The sequence below is a fragment of the Lemur catta genome, chromosome 2 (genome assembly GCF_020740605.2).
Source record: "Lemur catta isolate mLemCat1 chromosome 2, mLemCat1.pri, whole genome shotgun sequence".
In the NCBI taxonomy this organism is placed as follows: Eukaryota; Metazoa; Chordata; class Mammalia; order Primates; family Lemuridae; genus Lemur; species Lemur catta.
In genome coordinates this window covers 128,797,305-128,820,675 of record NC_059129.1, presented here as the reverse complement: position 1 = coordinate 128,820,675, position 23,371 = coordinate 128,797,305, and the positions used below count along the sequence as shown (strand labels likewise).

General features: G+C 39.4%; 2 protein-coding genes across 12 annotated transcripts in view; one reads left to right on the top strand and one right to left on the bottom strand.

Annotated features, from left to right (window-relative positions):
• The window catches only part of PLAGL1 (PLAG1 like zinc finger 1), a 77,886-nt gene extending 71,072 nt beyond the window's left edge, over nt 1-6,814 (top strand). For all 11 annotated transcript variants that reach the window (XM_045544507.1, XM_045544513.1, XM_045544511.1 and 8 more), the window contains one exon: nt 4,442-6,814. In XM_045544507.1, the coding sequence (XP_045400463.1) occupies nt 4,442-5,678 (1,237 nt within the window). In that variant the 3' untranslated portion in view covers nt 5,679-6,814. The remainder of the gene's footprint in view (nt 1-4,441) is intronic.
• A 1,589-nt stretch (nt 6,815-8,403) lies between these two features.
• The window catches only part of ZC2HC1B (zinc finger C2HC-type containing 1B), a 38,304-nt gene continuing 23,336 nt past the window's right edge, over nt 8,404-23,371 (bottom strand). Inside the window, exons 5-8 of the mRNA XM_045544499.1 lie at nt 20,504-20,643; nt 17,073-17,181; nt 9,031-9,115; nt 8,404-8,600 (exon numbers count right to left, since the gene is read on the bottom strand). Coding sequence (XP_045400455.1) covers nt 9,045-9,115; nt 17,073-17,181; nt 20,504-20,643 — 320 coding nt within the window. The 3' untranslated portion in view covers nt 8,404-8,600; nt 9,031-9,044. The remainder of the gene's footprint in view (nt 8,601-9,030; nt 9,116-17,072; nt 17,182-20,503; nt 20,644-23,371) is intronic.

Sequence of the window (23,371 nt, the reverse complement as noted above, 5' to 3'; positions counted from 1 at the left end):
CAAGTATGTCTTGTGCGCCTGCACTATACCGGGCCTGAGAACAGAAAAATGGAAAGGCCCATGGCTCAGGAGACAGTCAGGGAAACACAATTGAAATGTAACCTCAGTGCTTTGACAGCTGTGCAGGTGGAGGAAGTTCTTTACTGCGTGAGGAAACCCAGGAAGGCTTCTCAGAAGGGGACTTTCTCTTCCTGTGACATTAAAGAATGAAAAGGAGGTGGGCGGATGGGAGGTTCTGGGGAGGCCATGAGCCTTTCGCATTCGGAGGGGAGGACCCTGGGAGCAGGGGAGGCGGGAAGCGCAGGAAGAAGGCAGCAGTGCATGACAGGCCTCACCCACTGGCTGACAGGGCTCGGTTGTTCTAGTGAGTCTAAGTAGTGAAGTCACATGATTTGAGGTAGGAATTTGAAGAAGAGTCAGGTAGGCCGATTTGAAACCTGGTGTAAGAGTCCAGATCCTGAGAATGAAGATAGGAGGGAGACATCTCCAAGTGTAAGCTTTTGGAGCAGTTTGTTAACTTGGGTTGACAAGCCACCCTGATAAGTGGACTTAAGTTGGGTAGACAGATGCTCAGTATGTGCATTCAATCAGATTTTTTAAGGTACCCATGATACACCAAAGGATAAAAAGCACTGTTTTAATAGATGAGTCTTTTTTAAAAAATATACATTTAATATAAGTTATTTCTGGAGTGCCTATTAGGTATTCCCATGAGAGAAATGAGTATCTGAGATGTAGTTTCTGCCTCCAGAGGGTTTTGATAACGTCACAGGGAAGACTGGTACACATAAGCCGCTCCGCCTGCAGCACCCTCAGAGCCACACGCCCAGGACTCCCACTAATGGGCACTCCTTTTGATACCTGCCATTTGCTGCTAATCTTCATGAAATGAACTTTAAAGATCTCGATTTTCAGAATGCTCACATGTATCTGGGATAATAAATGCATAGGAGAGTGTCAGAATTTAGCAAGTAAGACTTTCCATCTGAATGGTATTAACATATAGCCCATTATTAAATCTTGGAGTACCCTTGGAGGGAAGGTACTTGAAAGAGTTGAAAAGATGATTTAAATTATGCTCCCGGTCCTTAAGAATACCACTGCTGTAGATAATGTAGTATCAGTTGATTTTTAAAATAAACCTGTAAATGCTAGGCATTTTAAAGTTCAAATGCCCTCTGTACATAGACCACTCTCTAGCTGTCATAAATAGAAGCATTGCATGCCTGCTGTGTGCACCGATTTTGTTGCAAAGGCTCCCTGTTTTGCATCGAGCATCTCCTGTGTACACAGAGTCAGCAGCTTCACCCGGATGCTGAGAGCAGTGGGCTGCAGTGAGGGTACTGTAACTGTGGATGCAGACATATAGGAGATAACATAGTTAGAAAAGACCGTGGAACTAACAGATTGGAATGAGTAGAATTAGTTGGGATTACAGTTGACCCTTGAATGACATGAGTTTGAACTGCATTTACTTATATGTGAATTTTTTCCAACAAAATGCAGATGCATAATACAGTATTATTGGAGTGTAAAAACTGAAACCTGCATCTATGGAGAGCCAACTTTAGACACAGGGCCAACTGCAGGACTTGAGTATGCACAGATAGGGGTATAGGGGGTCCTGGAACCCATCCCCCTTGTGTACCAAGGGACGACTGTACTGGGGTAAACTGCACTGAAGAAGATGTCTGAAGCAATATTTAGGAAGTGGTAGTTCTGAGCAAGGGAAATGACTTGTTCAGTATGAAGTGAGGCAAAAAGGGAAGCGGTGCACTTTGTGCAAGAACCGCCTTCCCTGCCACAGCCCCTGGCCTGAGGCAGTGATCTAATAAAGGAATCGAGGAGTGAGAGCTGGCAGGATGCTTTAGGCTTTAAAAAAAAGATGATAGTGCAGCATTCAGCCCCGTTTCCCATCAATTGCAACATAAGCTCCATTCTATAAGCAGAGGTTGAAGGAGAAAATAATCAGAAAAGAGAGTGTGGGCCCCAGCACAGCAAATAATGAAACCAGTTTGGTGGAAATAGCAAAGTGCAAGAAGAGATGATTTCTCAGGGCAGACTGAAGTCCACGGTTGGAAGTCTCACGTGAACAGTCACCCCTGAAGAATTCTAATAAGATCATTGACATGGTCCAGATGACACCCAAAGATGGTGGTATTTGGCACTGACTTGAGGACATGCTAAAACTAGTGGTTTCATGGATTGTGAGGTAAGAAGGGAAGTTTGGGGAAGGAAACAAGTTGTTGAAGTTATTTCAGCTCTAAGATGATAATGTTTCTAGATTGGGACTGTTGCCTATGTAAGTAAGGGATAAATTAAAAGGGGAAGAGTTGGATGCCAGGCAAGGGAAAGACTCAACTTCAGAGGGGTGGGAGCTGGTGAAATGTGAAAGGTGTAGTCTTGCTCAACTACTAGTTGTGTCGACCTGCGCCCCACTCAGATAGTACAGGCGTAGGTCAGGAAAAAAGTAGGTAGGGAATACCAGGTCCAGAGTTGTTAACCTGGTATTGATCCACCCACGGATGATAAATGAAATCAAATCCGATTAAAATCCTCCACAAAGAATAGAAGACCCAGGACAGTGCTTTGGGGTCCCGTTCACTAGTAGTGGGCCAAACAGAAAATGGTTCAAATACCAAGTTTGTAAGCCAGCTCTCCTTCATATTTATTCCTGTGAGATATATCTGGATATCTTTGTAGAACAACATGACTATTTGCCCTCTAACATGCTCTAAAAACCCTTTCTGCAGCCTATGAATTTGGAGACATCAGTATAATTCAGATTTCTGCAATTCCTGTTGTATTGGCTCTTGTCTGGGTCTTACAGCACCGCCATGTTATAGGCATGCTGAGGTGTCGTGTCCTGGATAGAAGGGAAGGGATGCCAGTAGGCTATTTTTTTGAAGGGAGAGAGGAAGGAGGTATGAGATTTTACTTTAAAAAAAAAAAAATGACAGGTGGATTCAGACCAGCTTTATATTTTTTTTTAAGTGGCTTCTAGTCTCTTAGTGGGGACCACCACTGTCTTCTAAACAGCTGCTATTATAGACCTCTTACCAATTCTACCTCTAAAAAGGGATCAGGAATGGACAATGTAGGGAAGGGGGCTGGGTGAAAAGTATAATTAAGTACACTTTTGACAAACAGTCTTAAAGAGATCCTGTCTTTTTATTAGAATGAGTTGTTAGAAATTGTTTTGTATCTAATGTCAAAACTCACAGGTTACAATTGCATTTAAACTGTCATTAGGACAAGCTTTAGTTTCCAGTAACACAATACCTCCAGGAGGTAACTGTCATAAGGGGTATGAAGCAATCTATGTTGTACCTGCAAACTGTAATGAAGGATTCTGTTTATAAACTTCTAACATATGGTGCTTGGTGGTTTAGTTATTAAAATGAGCCTTTTTAAAGTTGACGAACTCAGGGTTTCCTTATATCATTAAGTTTTTAAAAGCCAATGTAGAGTTTAGATTTTAGGAATTCAATTGAACTATGACAGATATGAAGGAATTGTGATGGCTTTCCAAAACGAATTTGTGCTTTACAAACATAAATATAAAAGAGCTGTTTTGAAATTCCAGATTGACTAGGATTGACTTGTCCGTGAAGCCATGGTTGAAGACAGACTTATAACTGTTAGGAGTAGCAGCTTAGTCTTTCTAGAAAAAGTCCTTTTGAATTTGCCAGTGAAATTACCAGTGACCTGCAGGAAGTGGGTTGATGTCTAAGAGGGAAGGTGAAGAAATGGCAGCAGGGGCTGCAGACAGCTGAGATGACGGCTGATAGGGATGGCTGATAGGGATGTATGAGACAGAGGAAACCAGGACTTGGTGTGAAGCTCTCGCGGGAGGCATGAGGCTGAGTGCAGAGCGAGGGTGGTGGGCTGGCACTAGACACTTTCTCTAAGGTTAAGGATAGACTTTTAAGGGGCTCCTAAGAGTCATGGGTCTGTGGCGTGAACTTTTTGTCCCAATCAACAGAGACCATGCAGGAATTATGTTAGGAACAATAACCTAAAACTAAGGGTGGGGGTAGGGGGGGTGTTACAGGGTTCGGTGGAAAAGGCAAATTGGGTCATTTTTGGAAATTCAGGAATTTCCAAAGAGTATTAAAGACCCACTTGTTCCTGAAAAATATATTTCTTGATCACATATTTTTAAATTTGTGTACTTGCATTTGTTTAAAAAACAAGCACTCTTAAAGACATACTGCAATTTTCACACCTATATAAGAATATTCTTTGAGAACATATTTTCTTAATGTATGCAGATTTCTAATTATAAACTTTTAGGTATTTGGAAAACATAGAAAAGTATTTTTACAGTGAAAACTATACCAAACCCCAGAGAAAACTATTAATATGATTTGATGTAATATTGTTTCTAAACCTTTCTTTAAAACAACTCTCTATTGTGAAATTTTTCCTTCTGCCACAGGCACATGGCCACCCATTCTCCCCAGAAATCTCACATGTGTGCTCACTGCAAGAAGACGTTCAACCGGAAAGACCACCTGAAAAACCACCTCCAGACGCACGCCCCCAACAAAATGGCCTTTGGCTGTGAGAAGTGTGGGAAGAAGTACAACACCGTGCTGGGCTACAGGCGGCACCTGGCCCTCCATGCGGCCAGTGGGGCCGACCTCACCTGTGGGGTCTGCGCCCTGGAGCTGGGGAGCACCGAGGTGCTGCTGGATCACCTCAAAGCGCACGCGGAAGAAAAGCCCCCTAGCGGAACCAAGGAAAAGAAGCACCGATGCGACCACTGCGAAAGACGCTTCTACACCCGGAAGGATGTGCGACGCCACCTGGTGGTCCACACAGGATGCAAGGACTTCCTGTGCCAGTTCTGCGCCCAGAGATTCGGGCGCAAGGACCACCTCACCCGGCATACCAAGAAGACACACCCCGAGGAGCTGATGCAAGAGAGTCTGCAGACCGGAGACCTTCCGAGCACCCTCTACCCCGCCTCGCCTCCGTTTCAACTGAAGGCTGCCCCGCCGTCTCCTTTCCCCATAGGAGCGCCTGCCCAGAGCGGGCTTGCAAGTAGCTTGCCGGCTGAGGTCCACAGCTTCACCCTCAGCCCCCCAGAACAGGCCCCCCAGCCTATTCAGTTGCTGCTAGAGCCCCTTGCCTCCCTGCACCCCTCGGTGTCCCCTGGCTGTCCTCCAGCCCTGCCCAATCACAGCAACACTTCTACTTCATACTCCGCCCAATTTGCAAGCCTGCCCCTCAAAGCAGATACTAAAGGGTTTTGCAGTATCAATCTGTTCGAGGACTTGCCTCTGCAAGAGCCTCTGTCACCTCCCAAGCACAGCCCAGGTTTTGATCTGGCGAGGGGAAGTGCTGGTAAAATAAACCTGCCCAGGGAGCTGCCTGCAGATGTTGTGAGCGTAGCAATACCTGCCTCCCTCGACCTGTCCTCCCTGTTGGGCTTCTGGCAGCTGTCCCCTCCCGCTCCCCAGAATGGCTGTGGGAATAGCGCTGTCACCCTGGGGCCAGGGAAATCTCTGCCCAACATGTTAAGCTGTCAGGGGCAGCAGCAGCAGCAGGAACCCCCACTCGCCATGGGCACCATGAGCCTGGGCCAGCTCCCCCTGCCCCCCGCCCCCCACGTCTTCACAACTGGCACTGGCTCTGCCATCCTCCCTCATTTCCACCATGCATTCCGCTAAGCGTTGTAAAGCGTATTTCCTTATCCTGGAAGATGTTTTAAGAAGCCTTTTAGACGTCAGTTATAATACAAGGGAAGATTTGGAAAACAAGGCTGAGAATATGGCTTATTCGGTGATGACTGGCTTGAGCTGAGAGCATTCTCGAACTACATGTATTGTGCCAATCTTTCGTGAAGTGTGTTCGTGCTTTGTACCAAATGTAATGAACGTGTGTTCTTTAATCAAACTGCAAATATTGTCATAGCCAACATCCAAAATGACAGCTGCTATATATAAGTGTTTGTCATATGGAATTTAATTGTAAGCCATGATCATAATGTTAACTAAATAACTTTATGTGGCACTGCTTAGAGAAGGGAACTATGAAAAGGTTTGCATGTCTCCAAATTGGGAGAATTTTTTTTAAATAAGACTGTAACCTTTATATGGTGTATTACAACGAGGCTGTGTATTTCTTGTCAGGGATGTTTGTACCTTCAGGGTTGGATGTAGTTTAGTTACTGTTACCGTAGCCAACCTGTAGTTTTACGTAAACAATTTCTTGTGGAACAAGAGCTTTCTCCATTTTAAAAAAGCATTCAAATGTAGTTGAGTATTTTCCACAAGACGCTGCAATGTGAGTTATCGCTTCATTTATCTTAAGGACTAAACTGCTTGTCAGTTACTTCTGACAGAAAAAAAAAATCACTGTGTAACCAGTCTAAGTGGTAAAATAGTGCTGGTGTCAGTCAAAGGCATTTTGCTGACTTTAATGTTGATTATATATAAACAGGAATTTAAGAATATTACTGGAATTAAAAATATATATATTAAACAAGAATTTTCTTGCTCTGTCTAGCTTAAACAACTACTCAAGCTGCTTAAGTTCCTAAGTATTGTGTTGTGTTCAAGTATTGTGTTTAATCACCAGTAAATAAGTGCATTTGTAATTCGGTTTAAGTCATTATTAGCATTTAGCCAGAGGATTACATTGTAAAATGTAACTGTGATCTAGCTCGTGAATTTGGTATCTTGGTATATTAATGAGTTCTAAAAATGTAAAACCTAACCTTTGCTAAAGCTCCTTTGTCTTGTTTTTAGAGGCTTGCTTTTCTGTAAACGTGTATCTTACGTATAATAAACTCTTCAAAATTGCAGTATGGCTTGATTAACTTTTCATATAGCTATAGCTGCGTCAACATGAACAAATACACTCAGATCAAGCTAGAAAACAGTTCTGGCTCCCTATTCTGCTCCCTCATGCCCCCTCCTGGTCATTACTTCCCCACAGAAATTACTACTCTGACCTCTAGAAACGTTCCCTTTTTCAAGTAGAATAATTAGACTGTATAATATTCTAAATCCTTCTTTAGTGTGATGTAATTTATTTCTAATGCTTAGGTCAGAATAGCTACCAGGATCCAGTCTTACAATGGTGTTTACCATTCATTTCTAGTACAAATTAGAAATTCACTTATTCCTTACTGGGATTTCTTTAGAAAGTAATATGCCCCTTAACTCTGACAGACCTGCTTGTTTGTTTTACTTCTAAATAGGGTGGAGGGAGGTAAAGGGAGACCTTGAGTTTGTTTACCATCCAAGAAGCCCACTGGCCACGCATAGACACCTTGTCCCCTGCTTCCTAGGACATCGATGCCCGTGAGGGTTGGGCTGTAGCACGTGCAGCCAACACAGTGAAGCTTAAACCATGGGACCCACTGTCAGACTGCAGTCCTTAAACTACAGCTGAACCAAAGTGATCTAGGTTACTTTGTCAGCAGGAACCCACAGCTCTGGGCTGCCTAAGTCCTTAAGTCCTTCCCACGTCTCCTCTTTCCTCTGGGGAGGGGAGCAATCTTCCCAGGCAAGAGGGGAGAAAGTATAGCTTACTTCAGCCAAAACTCCATTTACAGAAGCTTCCACAAATACTTTTACATGGCTAGATCCAGTCTCCTGTCAGTTCTAAAACACACACCTGATTTTCCTGAGCACAAAACACACCATTTTACACACAAAATATAGGTGGTAAGAATTTTAGATGTGTTTGCTGCACTGCAAATGGGGATAGGCTGGAATTCTCCTACTTAAATTTACACTAAAAGGGGGGGGGGCTTAATTTTTCTAATTAAAATTTTCTGAGTTTAAGAGAAATAAAGTTCTTGGATAACAAAGTATGAATTAAGCATAAATGACTCTACAAAAAGAAGTTCATTGTCCCTAAAGACTACAAACAGAAGGAATAGCTGAGTCACTTTCTCCCAACAGAGCTGTATAAACCAATGGGTAAAGATATGAACAGGTGACTTCTGATTTGGCCATGATAAATACATGGCTTGAGCTCACTTACAGCATTCGTCCCACAGGATGGAAGGTTTCTGGAAGGGGAGCTGTGCTCGCCACTGTACCACCAATGTTTGAATCAGAACAGGATGCAACCTTTTCTCCTCCATTTCAATGTTTCCCCAAAAATACAGTCTGTGTGACTGGTACATGTGAGACAATTCTACAAGGCACATAGATGAACACTTAAATTAGGTGTAGTAACTAATTATAGCTAATATTTATTAGATGCCAATATCAAAACTGGGATTTCAAATGATCTTCCTGGTCAGTAAATAATGCTAGGAATGCCAATGATGATTTTACTAAAAGGTTCTAATATCAAAACAACACTATCTCTAAAAACTTACTAAATGTCCGATTAAAAGAAAAACCTTCAAGTAAATCTTTAAAGCAAGCATTATCATACAGGTTGATGTATTTAATGGTTTTGTTTTGAAAGGGGTAAATAAGGAGAAAATTTGAAGCTAGTTTTACTTATTCTAAGCAATGCCTCGAAAAGGGTCATGGGTGTGTAAACAGACATCACCTCTACTGTTCCTTCCCCGTAGGTGGCTTTCCTGGGTATACAACATCCAGGCTGATGAGGTTCAGGGAGCCAGTCTGAAAGCAGAATGAAAAGACATTTACTTTAGAACTTCATTGTTTCCACCTTGACAGTGTTTAATTAGGCCTCTTTAGATTTTTAATTATTTTACAAACAGTTCACAATCTCAGGGAACTATCCTTGTTGGGGTAATGTGTTTGGAAAAAGGGATAAGCAGTAGCCTTCCAGGTCAAAAGTGAAGAATAATTTCCCATTCCTATTAAGTCATGAACCAAAAACCAAATAACCTTTTCAAACTGTAGGTTTAACAGAAGAATAAGTTTCGAGAACATACATTTTGTTAACCCAACTCAGGGTTTGCCATCATTTCTCTCTGGTTCGCCTGCTGTGGATCCTTTCTCTCAAAGGGTCATTCACTGTATCTTGCGCATTAGATGATCAGCAACATCTGGATTAAAGGTTTTTTTTGGTTTTTTTTTTTCTTACCTGGCCTCTAGGAGTTAATCTTTTTTAGAAGATTTATTAATTCCTTGTCTGGATTTTGCTCCAGAAGCAGGGTCCATAGCTGATCCTTTGCAAACATAAACAGATTTGTTATTATGTCAAAGTAGGACATTACCAAGAAAAAAAATGATTGTGAAATCCCCACATCAGATTTAAAACACTATTGTTCCCTTTTTAGGGAAGAGGAGGTAGCTGTAGACAAATACCCCACTCTCTGGCCTGGGCCAAATAATAAGGAAAAAGGGGGCTGTCTTTGGTGCCTTCTCCCCTCTGCTCACCCAGGGACTTTGGACCTCAACCGCAGGTGACCCACCATTGAGACACTATGACTCTTAACATCCCTCCCGACTGCTGCCCTGGCTTTCAAAATGTACCCTGACATTTTGCATCTTCACAATTCTTTGCAAGCTCTCATGCAAAAAGAGGTTTTAGAAGCCTGTGGAAGCATAGGACGCCTGCCCTCCCAGGGGTTATGTACATGGCAATGGACGAGTTCCACAAACAGTATTCTTCCCTTTGTTCCCTGCAGCACCGTTATGATGTGGGCACATCAACCACAGTCTAGTTTTGACCACAGGATATGGGATAGGGTTCTCAGAGAAGTCCTTTTTTGTAGGACTCCTCTGTCCTAGAGGTTTCCTTTCTACTCAAGTGCTTTATGAAGGGCTAGTAACAAGGAAATTATGAATCAAACTATCAAAGGATATAGGAATAGAAAAAGCTTTCAGTGTAAATTTTACCCAAAGATACACAGGTTTTAATTCTTCCAAAGAATCAGCAACTGACACTTCGATATTCATTAGATCTGCTACACAATTAAATTAGGTAAAGAAGTAGGGAGGTTAATGTGGATAAGATGCTTACCTTGATAAAAATCTACGGGCTCCAGAAATAAAAGCAGAGCCCTTGCCAACACAGCTGTATAAATGCAATTCACTGCTACAGATATGAAATAATGCAGGTATAGAACCCAGAACAACATTTTCATAGTGATTTTAGTCTCTGTTTAAAGATACCTAAGAAGCTGCTGCTCAGTAGTAACTTCCCAGTAAATTAGTCACTATTATATACCAAAAGCATCCAGATAATTGCCACCAGTATATATTTGCTGACTAGGCCTGGGCGACAAAATGAGACCCCATATCTATTATATATTAAAAATCTTAGGACAAATAAAACTCGAAATGCAATATACCATAACCTATGGGATAACAGCAAAAGCACTGCTAAGAGGGAAGTCTATAGCAATAAATGCTTATATCAAAAAAGTAGAAACATTTCAAATAAGCTTAAAAAAGCACCTTAAGGAACTAGAAAAGAATAAATCAAACTCAAAATTAGCAGAAGGAAAGAAAGAATAAAGATCAGAGCAGAACTTAAGAAAATAGAGACTAAAAAAACAATAAAAAGCATCAACAGAATGAAAAGTTGGGTTTTTGAAAAGATAAACTGCCAGCCAGATGAACCAAGATAAAAAGAGAGAAGACCCAAATAAAATCAGAAACCAAAAAGGAGACATTACAACTGATATCACGGAAATACCAAGGATCATAAGAGACTATTGCAAACAACTACATGCTAACAAATTAGAAAACTAAGAGGAAATAGATAAAGTCCTGTAAACATACAACTTACCAAGATTGAATCAGGTAGAAATAGAAAACCTGAACAGATCAGTAACGAGTACAGAGATTGAATCAGTTAAACAAATTTCTCAAAAGAAAAGACCATATCCATGGCTTTACTGCTGAATCCTACTAAACTTATAAAGAAGAAGTAACAGCTATTCTTCTCAAACTATTCCAAGAAACTGAAGAAGAAAATCTTCCTAACTTGTTCTACAAAGCCAACATTACTCTGATACCAAAACAAGGACACAAGAACAACAAAAGAACACACAGATCAATATCCCTGATGAACACAGATATAAAAATCTTCAACAAAACACTAGCAAACTGAATCCAACAACACAACAAAAAGATAATATACCAGGATCAAGTGGGATTTATCCTAGGGATGCAAAGATGGTTCAACATACACAAATCAATAAATATGATACATCACATCAATAGAATGAAGGAAAGAAACCCATATGAACATCCCAATAGATGCAGGGAAAGCATTTGATAAAATTCAACATCCCTTCATGATAAAAAAAAAAAACAAACTCAACAAATTAAGTGTAGAATGAACATATCTCAACATAATAAAGGCCATATATGACAAAGCCACAGCTAACATCACACTGAATGAAGAAAAGCTGAAAGAACTGTAACAAGACAAGGATGCCTACTTTCACCACTTTTATGCAACATGGTACTGGAAGTCCTAGCCAGAACAATTAGGCAAGAGAAAGAAATAAAAGGCATCCAATTGGAAAAGAGGAAGTCAAATTGTCCCTCTTTGTAGATGACACAATCTTATATCTAGAAAACCCTAAAGAATCCACTAAAAACTTGTAGAACTAATAAAGAAATGTAGTCAAGTTGCAGGATACAAAATTAACACAAAATCAGTAACATTTTGAGAAACCAGCTGAAAAAGAAATAAAGAAATTAATCCCATTTATAACACCTACAAAAAAAAATTTTAAACCTAGAAACAAATTTAACTGAGGAGATGAAAGACCTCTACAATGAAAACTACAAAACATTGATGAAAGAAATGGAAGAGGATACAAATGGAAACACATTCCATGCTCATGGATTGGAAGAATGAATATTGTTAAAATGACCATACTACTCAAAGCAATCTACAGATTCAATATATCCCCCATCAAAATAGCAATGACATCCTTCACAGACATAGAAAAACAGTTCTAAAATTCACATAAACCACAAAAGAGCCTAAATTTCTAAAGTAATCCTGAGCAAAAAGAACAAAGCTGGAGGCAACACACTACCTGACTTCAAAATATACTACAAAGCTATAGTACACAAAACAACATGATACTGGTATAAAAACAGACAAATAGATTGATGGAACCGAATAGAGAACTCACACATAAATCCATGAATTTACAGCTAACTGGTCTTGACAAAAGTACCAAGAACATACACCGTAGTCTCTTCAATAAACAGTGCTGGGAAAACTGGATATCCATGTGCAGTTTTATCCAGGAATAAAACCAGCCAGACCCCTATCCTTCAACATATACAAAAATCAATTCAAAATGGATTAAGGACTTAAGTGCAAGACCCAAAACTGTAAAACTACTAGAAGAAAACATAGGGGAACACTCCAGGACACTGGTCTAGGCAAAGATTTTTATGGCTCAGACTTCAAAAGCATAGGCAACAAAAACAAAAATAAACAAATAGGACTTTTTAAACTAAAAAGCTTCTGTACAGAAAAGGAAGCAATCAATGGAGTGAAGAGAAAACCTGTAGAATGGGAGAAAATATTTGCAAACTATTCATCTAACAAGGGACTAATATCCAGAATGTATAAGAAACTCACCCAGTGGCAAAAACAAAAACAAAAACAAAAACACCCAAATAATTCCATTAAAAAGTGAGTAAAGGATTGGAATAGACATTTCTCAAAAGAAGACATACAAATGGCCAAGAGATATATGAAAAAGTGCTCACTATCACTAACATCAGCAAAATGCAAATCAAAAACACAATGAGATATCATCTCACCTCAATTAGAATGGCTATTATCAAAAATACAGAAAATGACCAATGTTGTTGAGGATGTGGAGAAAAGGGGACTCTTATATAGTGTTGGTAGGAACGTAAATTAGCAGCCATATGGAAAACAGAATGGAAGTTTCTCAAAAAACTAAAAATAGAACTACCATATGATCCACCAATCCCACTACTGGGTATTTATCCAAAGGAAAGAGAATTAGTATATTAAAGGGATACCTGTACCCCTATGTTTATCGCAGGGGGTATAATAGCCAATATGTGGCTTTGCCCAGGGATACCTGGTAATAGCCGTGAGATGGAATCTACCTAAGTGGCCATCAATGGATAAATTGATAAGGAAAATTTGGTATATATACACAATGGGATACCATTCAGCCACAAAAAAAAGAATGAAATCCTGTCATTTGCAACAACATGGATGAAACTAGAGGTCATTATGTTAAGTGAAATAAGCCAGACACAGACAAATACTGCATGTTCTCATTCATATGTGGGAGCTAAAAAAGTTGATCTCATGGAGGTAGAAAGTAGAATGATGGTTACCAAAGGCTAGGAAGGGTATGGGGTGGGGGATAAACTGAGGTTGGTTAATGTGTACAAACATACAATTTTATAGATGGAATAAATTCTAGTGTTTGATAGCACAGTAGGGTAACTATAGTTAATAACAATATAGTGTATATTTCAAAATAACTAGAAAAGAAGGTCTTAAATATTCCAAATACAAAGAAATGATAAATGCTTGAGAGGATAAATATCCTGAATAGCCTAATTTGATCATTGCACACTGTATGCATGTATCGAAATACCACATATACCTTATAAATATGTACAAATATTATACATCAATTTTAAAAGGACCCTCGTATTACAAATAACCTTATGGAGACCATAACAAAGGAATGGATACTAGATGTGATACTGCCTCATGCATGGACCTGTTCACATCCATGAAAGCCATTTGGTACTTTTCCCCAAGTCTTAAACATTTTTTAGAATTCACCCTCCTCGATACGCTTCTGCTTCCTCCCTACAATGGCTCCAAAGAATATGTGACTAATTTAAAGGCACACGAAACTGATCAATCTTATTTTCAAATATAAGCAGGTAAGACCACAGGAAAGAACAAGAAATTAAATTTAAAAAGCATCTTAAGCCTGGAATAAAACAAAATGCTATCTCCTAAAGCTAATTAACATGACAATTCTATTCATATGCCAGTAATTTACGTGAGCAATTATGGAATCAAGATTTCTATTTTCTCTCATGTATTTCATTCAACAAGTATTAATTTAGCACCTCCTATGTGCCATGAACAATTCTAAAGTAGGGAAATTGCAATATAATAATAATAATAATAAAAGGCTGGGCATTCTGCCTCACACCTGTAATCCCAGCACTTTGGGAGGCCAAGGTGGGAGGATTGCTTGAGGCCAGGATTTTGAGACCAGCCTGAGCAACATGGTCTCTACAAAAAATTTTAAAAATTAGCCAGCCATGATGGTGCATGCCTGTAGTCCCAGCTACTAAGCAGGCTGAGGCCAGAGACTGCTTGAGCCCAGGAGTTGGAGGTTACAGTAAGCTATGATGACACTACTGCACTCTGGCCTCAGTGACAGAGACCCTGTCTCTAAAAAAACAAACAAAATATCGTAGGCAATTTCCTGCCTTCTAGAAACTTACTTTCCATCTTTTTTTTTGTTGGAGGAGATAAAATGAGTTATGTATATACTGAATATTAGAAGGCAATAAATGCTATGGGAAAAAAAACTACAAAGGAGTTAGGGAAGGCTTGGCGAATTTTAAATACAGAGGTTGGGGAGAGAAGATGACACTTCAGAAAAGAACTGGAGGAAGTGAATGAGTGAGCAGTGCAGATTAGCAGAAGAGTGTTGTTTTCCTCAGAGGGAGCAGCCAGTGCAAAGACCCTGAGGCAGGAGTGTCCATGCCCATTACCGTCAAGGAACAACACAGAGGCCACTGCAGTGGGAGCAGGATGGAGAAGAAACAATAGAAGTTGAGCTCAGATGGTACTATAGAACCTAGTGTGGGCCATTTTAAGAACTTTGCCTTTTGCTTAGTAACACCACAGAGGTTATAACCATCAACTAGTCAAGAGCAAACATAACACCATTTCACTGAGACTTACTGGCCTACTAATCTATTTTTTGATGTACCAGAATGGTGTCTTTCTAATGTTCTGCTTGACATCACATAGTAGGACACAGCACTTCATTTATGTCTTGTTGCTACTTTGAAGATTTTTGACATTCCATCTGACATGCTGTCTTTTACCAGTCCCAATATCTTTCTAAGTTTACTAGATCAGAGAAATCAATGGTTGTATACCCCTGGTACTGATTTGACTTTGAACACTATCAAAGTTATCTAATCTTTATAAATTAAGAAATATTTCCTCTCGGCAAATAAGCATTGACCTCGAACTTTAAAAAGTGCTTTTCACTCCTTTAAGCATTACAATATATTTTCTAAAAAATGAGAAGAGAAACCATAATATAAATAAATTGCTTTTTCTGAAGAATGCTAACCATTATACTTTAGAAAAAAACTTGTTAGTGAAAGTTTGGCCAAATAAATATACATACAGTTTGAATTATTTTTTCTTAGTGAAAACTCAAATCCACCTCATTGTTAAGTTTTCACAGATCATGAAAAAACTAATGACTGGTCAGAATTCTGAAAAGATGGCAGAGTAGGAAACACCAGGAATCTGTCTGCCCACCTATACACAATAACTGCATTGGCGGCATCTGTTTGATGTAACTATTTTGGAACTCTGGAGTCTACTGAAGTCTTGCAACATCCAAGGGAAGGCTGGGACAGTAAAATGCAGTTAATTTCATCAATTTCAGCTCTTAGCACAGTAGCAGCTACATATCCCCGACCCCTCAGCCATGTGGCAGGCAGCTGTGTACATGGTCCTGGGTCAATCTGCACATGGTTTAGGGGAGCCGTGGTAGGCAATAAGAACCCTGTCCTTTAAGTATCAGGGATCTATGCTCTGATCGCTCATTGTTCCTACCTAACACCACATGTAAAAATTAGATCTAAGACCTACATGTGAGATTTAAAACTATAAAACTCTTAAGAGAAAACATAAGAGTAAATTTCTGTCTTAGAAGTAATAACAAAGGCATAGGAAACCAAAGAAAAAAATTGACAAATAGGACTTGATGAAAAATTTTAAAATTTGTGAACCAAAACCCAATATCAATAGAGTAAAAAGGCAACTACTGGATTTGTGAATCATATGTTTGACAAGGGATTGATATCCAGAACATATAGAGAATTCCTAAAATCAACAACAAAAAAATGACCAATTAAAAATGGGCAGAGGACTTGAATAGACATTTCTCCAAAGAAGATATATGAATGACCAATAAGCACTTGAAAAGATGCTTAAATCACTAATCATTGGAGAAATGCAAATCAAAACTACAATGAGCTACACCTCACACCCTGGAGGATGGCTACTGTCATCCAGAACTGTAATGGTGGTTATGTCTGCTGCTACTTTGAAGAAACTGCAGTCACCCTCTGTATCTACAGATTCTGCATCTGTGAATTCAACCAACCACAGATCGAAAATATTAAAAAATAAAAATGTAATAAAAATTGATACAAATTTTAAAAATACAGTATAACTACTTATATAGCATTTACATTGTATTAGGTATTATAAGTAATCTAGAGATAACTTAAAGTATATGGAAGAATGTGCATAGGTTATATGCAAATATTAATACCACACTATTTTATATCAGGGACTTGAATATCCTTCGATTTTGGTGTCCTCAGGGATTCTGGAACCAAACCCCTGTGGATACCAAAGGATGAATATACAGATAGTCCCTGACTTACAATGGTTGACTTATGATTTTTCAACTTTATGATGGGTTTATTGGGGTGTTAAATGCATTTTCAACTTACTATGTTTTTTAACTTAGGACAGGTTTATAGAGACATGGCCTCATTGTAAATTAAGGAACATCTGTATTTATTTCCAGAAAAGAAACTCTTCCCTTATTTTCAACACAACACCTGACCTGTGGTCTTCTCTTATTCTCAATCTCTTTGCAATTTTACTAGACTGGAGAACAATGGTTCTAGACTCCTGCTGCTGTGATCAGATTTAATTTTGTACATTGTCAAAGTTGTGAATCTTTAAGAACTATTACCCCTTTTGGCAAGTAAGCTTTATCCTCAAACAAACCCACATATCTTTGTGTCCAAAAGCAACAGTGAATGTCATTATAGCTTTTGCCAACTACCAATGAGTCCCAAAGCCAAGTATGGCCCCCTTTAATGCCCCATCATTGCAAAGTTGAAATGCCTGCTGTGACTCACCTGACTTGGCTGGGACCCCACTCATGGCCTCTAGGGCTCTGTTCTGCAGCAAAGCTCCCACGGCACTGGTAACAGTTGGCTGTTTTTTTGGACCCATCTGAGCCCTACCCTACAGAGAGAGAGACACACACAGAGCACAGTTCTGTAATCTCAGGTACCACGTAGGAGGTAAAGCTGTTTCCACTTAGCCAGCAGCAGACTGGAGTCATCTGCAGGGACTCCCCGTGGAAGGGGACAAGCACACACCCTGCACCTCGGGTTCCTGTCCTCCCTGCTGTTGCTCAAAGCCATATCTGGGTTTTGGAGCTTTCATTCCATAATCAAACCCTTGAGGTTGTTGGTGGTATGTTTACCCTATAAAATTAGTTATATGGAGACATAAGAAATCACTTAATGTCAATAAGGACATAGTTATAGAACATTTTATTTTTTCATTACACTCGAAGATGATCTTGTTCTTTAACATGAACGGAGAAGAAAAATTGAGATTGGCAGGCAGCAAATGTTTAACGCATGAAATTCCAACATCCCTGTGCCGTCCCCCTCCCTGCAGAGCAGCAGCGGTCGAAGAGTCATAATAACACAAAATAAGGACCAAAAGGCTTCTTACAACCTCCTTTTTACCTCACGACTGATCCCACCCCCAGTTCCTTGGAAAGTACAGTACAAAGACAACCTGCTACTTCGAGTGAGAATTCTTGCTTGGACAAGGGTAGCTGTGAGTTACAGCAGGCAGCTCATCCCCATCCAAACAAAGAAAACTATTTTTAGAGGCCCATGCTGGTCTCTTTTGGTTAAGGGTATATGACACATTTTTAAAGTTGATTATGTTAAAAATAGAAACACATTTCGGCTGTGCGGTTAACAGCCCTTCCAATCTGAAGCTGCCCCTCCCTTCTTGCTCCATTTCTGAATAAGCTTCACCATCCGGCAGGGCCCCGACGTGGTGAGGCTGGCGCGAGGGAGACAAATACCGCTGTTCAGATACGCTCTACCGTGAGGGAAGGAATGCAGAGAGCAAGCACTTTTTCTTCTGTGTTCCCAGTCACCACTTAGCTCTGCAAGACAAGGGGCGGAACGGGGCCAAGGCACTGGTTACACGCAGGACAGCCAGCTGGCCTCCTTCAGTAAGAACAAACACTTCTGTTTGCTGCTTCCCCGTGCTCTCTTTGGCCCCACTAACGCCGACTAACTTCGTGGACTGGTTAGAAGAACCATTTGCAGAAATGTAACTCGTCCTCTACTGCTTTACAAGGTGTAGGTAGATTGATACTTAGAAACTTCTCCAAAATTAGGTTGAACTCAAGGCCACGGCAGTCATAGCCCTCCAAAATTGTGGTGTCAGTCCTACCAACAGGAAAAGGCTTACAGAGAGGGGAAGAAGCCTGGGGGGATGTGGAGAGGGGAAGGGCAGAGAAACCCTACATGCGAGGCACTGAGCTGGGCGCTTTCGTTACCTATAGTTCTCCCAGCGACTCAGCAAGGCACACATTATAAACCTCATTTTACACATTAAAGTGAGTCTCAAAGAATTCAAGTAACCTGGCCAAGTTTACCTACAGATCATAAACTACAGAACTGAAATTCAAACTCTGACCACCGACTGCAGAATCCTGGCTATTTCTACGTTGCTACTTCAGATGTAAAGCCCGAATCTCTAAAACTGTATTGATCACAACTACTGCCCTTCAACAAATATATGTCCGCCCTCCTGTGTTCTTTTACCTAGAAACAGAATATTTCTACCTGCCCAGGCTCTGGAGCTGAAAACCTTACTGTCAACCCTCATCCCCTCTTTCACCCTATGTCCAATCATTTTTCTCAGTCTCATCAATTATTTCTTAAATTCTCCCCCCACCCCCCGCCATAGTCCTACACCAGGCCCCCATTCTTTCTCTGTTGCTGTGGCTCCTACTGGCCTCTTGCCAAGCCATCTTGAACAGTAATTGCAAATGTAACCTTTCTAAAAAGCCACTTCCATGTCATTCCAGTCTCTACTGTTCAACCAATCCACACTGCCTACAGGATGACACACGAGGCCAATAAGAGACAGTTGGACGGAAGAGCCGAGAAAGTCCAGTTGCAGAGGGAGGAGGTGGCAGAAGCACAGTAGGAGGAGGAGATGGGTGGCAAGGTGGGGACAGGACTGCCTGGCTTCCCAGGGACTTTCTAGTTCTTGTTTCCAGGCTGCCAGGCCTGGCTGTCCTCAGATTTTAGGGCATCTACCCAACAAATTCCTCTTTTCCTCCACTCTAAACTGGCTTGAGTAAAAGCCCTTCTAGACCTGGCGGCCCACTTTGCTCTTCCACAGGTATGCTGTGCTTTAGCCCCACAGGTGGGGGCTCAGGCCACAAGCTGGACATTCTGTGCATAAAATCCTTCCCAACTCCAGCTCTAGGCTGGTGAACCCATTTTGATATTTAAGGGAAAAATGTTTGCTTGCCTCTGAAGACTTCCAGGAACCATGGTGTCATCTTCTGCAGCCCTGATACAGGCGTCAGCTACACCACTTCATACCGTACTGTTTCCAAGTCCCCTTCCTCCTTTGAATTCAACCAGTACCTAGCACAGTATCTGGTACACAGTAGATAGTCAACAATTCTCTCAATTCTCTAACGTCTACGGGGACAGAGCTCAGAATCCGCAGTCTGCGTGATATACTCTTGTTGGAAAGGATCCTAGCCCATTAGATACCGGATTTAACGGACAGCTTTCAAAACATGTTGTGTACTCTTAAAGTATTCAGATGAACTTAATCTTATCTTGGAGTCTGAGCCATGTTTATGAAACAAATCATTTTTATGTAATACTGTAAGTTGTGTCCCTGGGACCTCTGGTGTGTACCGAGCCGTTTGCTGACTCCAGTTCTATCTGTGTGTCATAAACCTATATTGGATAACACCTCAGGTCACCTTTTTATGTATTTGTACCTATTTATAACAGCTGCTTCCCTTCATCCACGTACTCCTTTAGCATGCTGATTCTGTGGCTTTAAATAAAGGGCTGAAGACCCCTCCTTTGCAGAGAAAAGCACACAGCCTGTAGGGCAGTTTCCTTACAACAGCCTTCCCTACTCAGACAGTTTCTCCCCAGATTCACAATTCTTTTCTGAGTGGTTAAGGCTGATAACCACTGATGGATAAACAGAGTTTTGCCATAATGCCATAGAAACACAATTTACGTATTCAACTCTTCATCCAAAGAAACTTCAAATACTTTAGCAATATTTCTTCTACAACACCCAAAGGTGCTGTAAGCTGGAAAGCATCCCTCCCCAGAGAAGCTGACTGCCATGGGGCCACGTGACAGAGATCAGTTCTCTTGATCCTTGTACTTCTTAGGATGGGTAACTGAAGTTCTCTAACAAATTCTACCTGCTTGCCCCAGGCATGCAAGGACACAAGAGCCAACACCTGGGGAGGGGTATTTACCTGAGCTCTGGATGCCATTCTGGCTGCTGTCTGGGCTGGATCAAAGACTTGGCGAGATGATTGATCCTTGCAGAAATTAATATGTCTCTGGGCTGCAGTCTCATTAAACCTCCTCATACAATATGGGCACTGAATATAATCTGAATGTAATGATAACAACAAATGACAATTAACATTTCAAAAACAACCATGGAATGGACTATATGAAATGAAATAAATAGGATATGAATTCTGCTCCAACATGAAAAAACAAGGTCCCAAACTCTGGTTTGAGACAGTTGATTCCAGAGGGGGGCTCAGATAAAGAATTCTACCTATGCACCCATTTCAATTAAGAACGTGCCTTTAAAATGTTCACATGGTATATATTTTAGAAAATAGATTAATTATACTTAGGAACTTCCCAATTAAATGAATTATTTAGTGAATCCTTGTGTAAAGAAAGTAGTCCTAGAATCACAGAATGTTAGTATTGATGGTACCAAAGGGCATAGAAATCCAAACACCCAGGTTATGGTACCAGGTGGGGCAGAAGGCCACACAGAAGTGACAGAGTTACAGAGGGAGAGATGTTTCAAAAGATGGGTGAGGGGGATAGGCTTGCAGGCCAATGTCACTATGTCACTGGCAGAAAGACATATTGCTTTTGCAGCGGCTAGATTTTTTTTCATCTCACTGCTAAGTGAGGAGGCAAACAATGTGTTCAAGAAGGAGATAGTAAAACGGTAAAAGTTGGTGGGCGTGGTCAAAAAGTAGAAAATAAAAAGAAGGAGGGACAACAGGAAAGTGGCTACAGAAACGGCTTCAGCTTTCGGTGATATAACTTCCCACTCCTGCAGCCCCAGGTCCTCTGTGGTTCTGTACAATACCTTTTTGTCTAAATTTGTCTTCCATTTGCAATTACCAGATAGAATTGGCTAGTGAGAGAAATGGGAAGTGGGGAAAATCCAAGATCTTCTTAGACCATGGAGCTACTCATAAGAAAGCTAGGTTGGAGCCTACGCCTCTACAGCAAGCAGGGATTGGTGTTTGCTTGCTTTGTCTCAGGCTGCCCTAAGGGATAGCATAAAAGGATAACTTTCCCCTAGGAAGGGTTTGACACCTCATCAATCTTAAACTCAGTATGGAAATTGGGGTTAGTATTGTTAGCGGAAAAAAAGCCAAACTCTGTAAAAATAATTTTAAAGAGATTTACTTTGAGCCAAATTTGAGGGAGGATATTTGAATAGGGCTTTGGCAGATTCCAAGGTTTTGGATCCCAGAGATTAGGTAAATTTGTTATTTACTTAAAATTTGTCAGGACTCTGGGAAACAAAAGAATTAGTAATGTTTAAATAAAGAGTTTTTTTGTGAAAATGTAGTTAGGTTTCATGAGGTTGAGTTAGTTATACCCATAGTTATGTCAGTTTTTTAATTAAAATTAAAGTCCAGGAAGTTTGTTTTGTTTTAGTTCAGTGGTATACAATCTCCAAAGATATTAGAAACTAGTATTTAAGTGGATTTGTCAGTCCTTTTTATGACTTTACTTGAAGTAGTCAACTTTGAACTTAGCCAGAAAGAACCATTTTTTGAGATGAATTAAAATAAAATAATAAATTTTTAAAGATGATAGAATTTGGACTAGTCATGGTTAGAGACAGTTGATAAACCAAATTGGTTATTTTTGTGGCATATAGAAATTTATATAATAACCATAATTATTACTGATAATATATACCAAGACATGCTAATGTTTTATAATACTGGAATATATTTTAATAACATACTTATATAAGTATATCCCAAAGAAAGTTAAACACCATTTTATATTTGACAATGTTTCCTGTATGGTTTTGATATATTAAATAAATCTAATGTCTGCTTTAGACTTTTAGTGGCCCTAATATATAAAAAGTTAGTTTATGGTCAAAAGGCTGGATTTAGAATTTAAATTTTGGAAAGGCTATTCAATATTAAAGGCTTAAAACATTTGTTTATAAATAATCACAAACCATTATAAAATAAGGGTCATTTATTTATCCAAGAGATAGTCATTAAAAGATTCTAAAGGTGATAAAGTTATATGAGTATAAATTTTAACCGTTTTAAAGTTAGTTTTTTTAGTTAGTCAAACACTAATAAAGAGAGTACAGGGATTATCCGATAAATTATAAAATATTTATTTCTATTAGGTCAGTTATCAAAATTAAAGAAAAACTTTTTGCAGTGTGATATTTTTTTAATTAAAAAGGAAATATGTTATAGAATCAAAATGGGTATATCATGTTATTTTATTAAATTAACATTAATAGAAATCTTTGTTTTAGCCAAAAAAAAAAAATTTTTTTTTATAGTCAACTGGACCACATGTAAAATTTTTTAATAAAATTGTCCTTTATAAATTTTATCCCAACTTGTACATACCATACACTTATTTACAAAATATGTCTAAAAACTTTTTGTTTTGTCTTAATATTTTTTTTTCTAAATAGCCAGTCATTTTAGGACAAAAAATTTTATATAAGATTTTTTTTTACATTATTTTGTTTAACCTTTTTTACCAAAAATATATTTTTATATTTATTGTCTTTTTACATTTTTTTAAATTTCCAGTGGAATTGTTTTTATTTTTTTCTAAATTTATTTTGATTTAACTTTTAAATAACTCCTGAATTAGACAAAGTTATATATATTTTAATAAGAACATATTTTGTTTTTTATTTTTTTGTATTAAAAATATTTTTTATTTTTTGGTACACCTTATATATAGAATCATATGTATTGACTAGAATTTTTATTTTTAGTAATTTTAAATTTTAGTGAAAGTTTAAAAAGTAGGAAGTCATGAATTGTTCATCATAAGACACTTGTCGTCCTGAAGTAAGATTG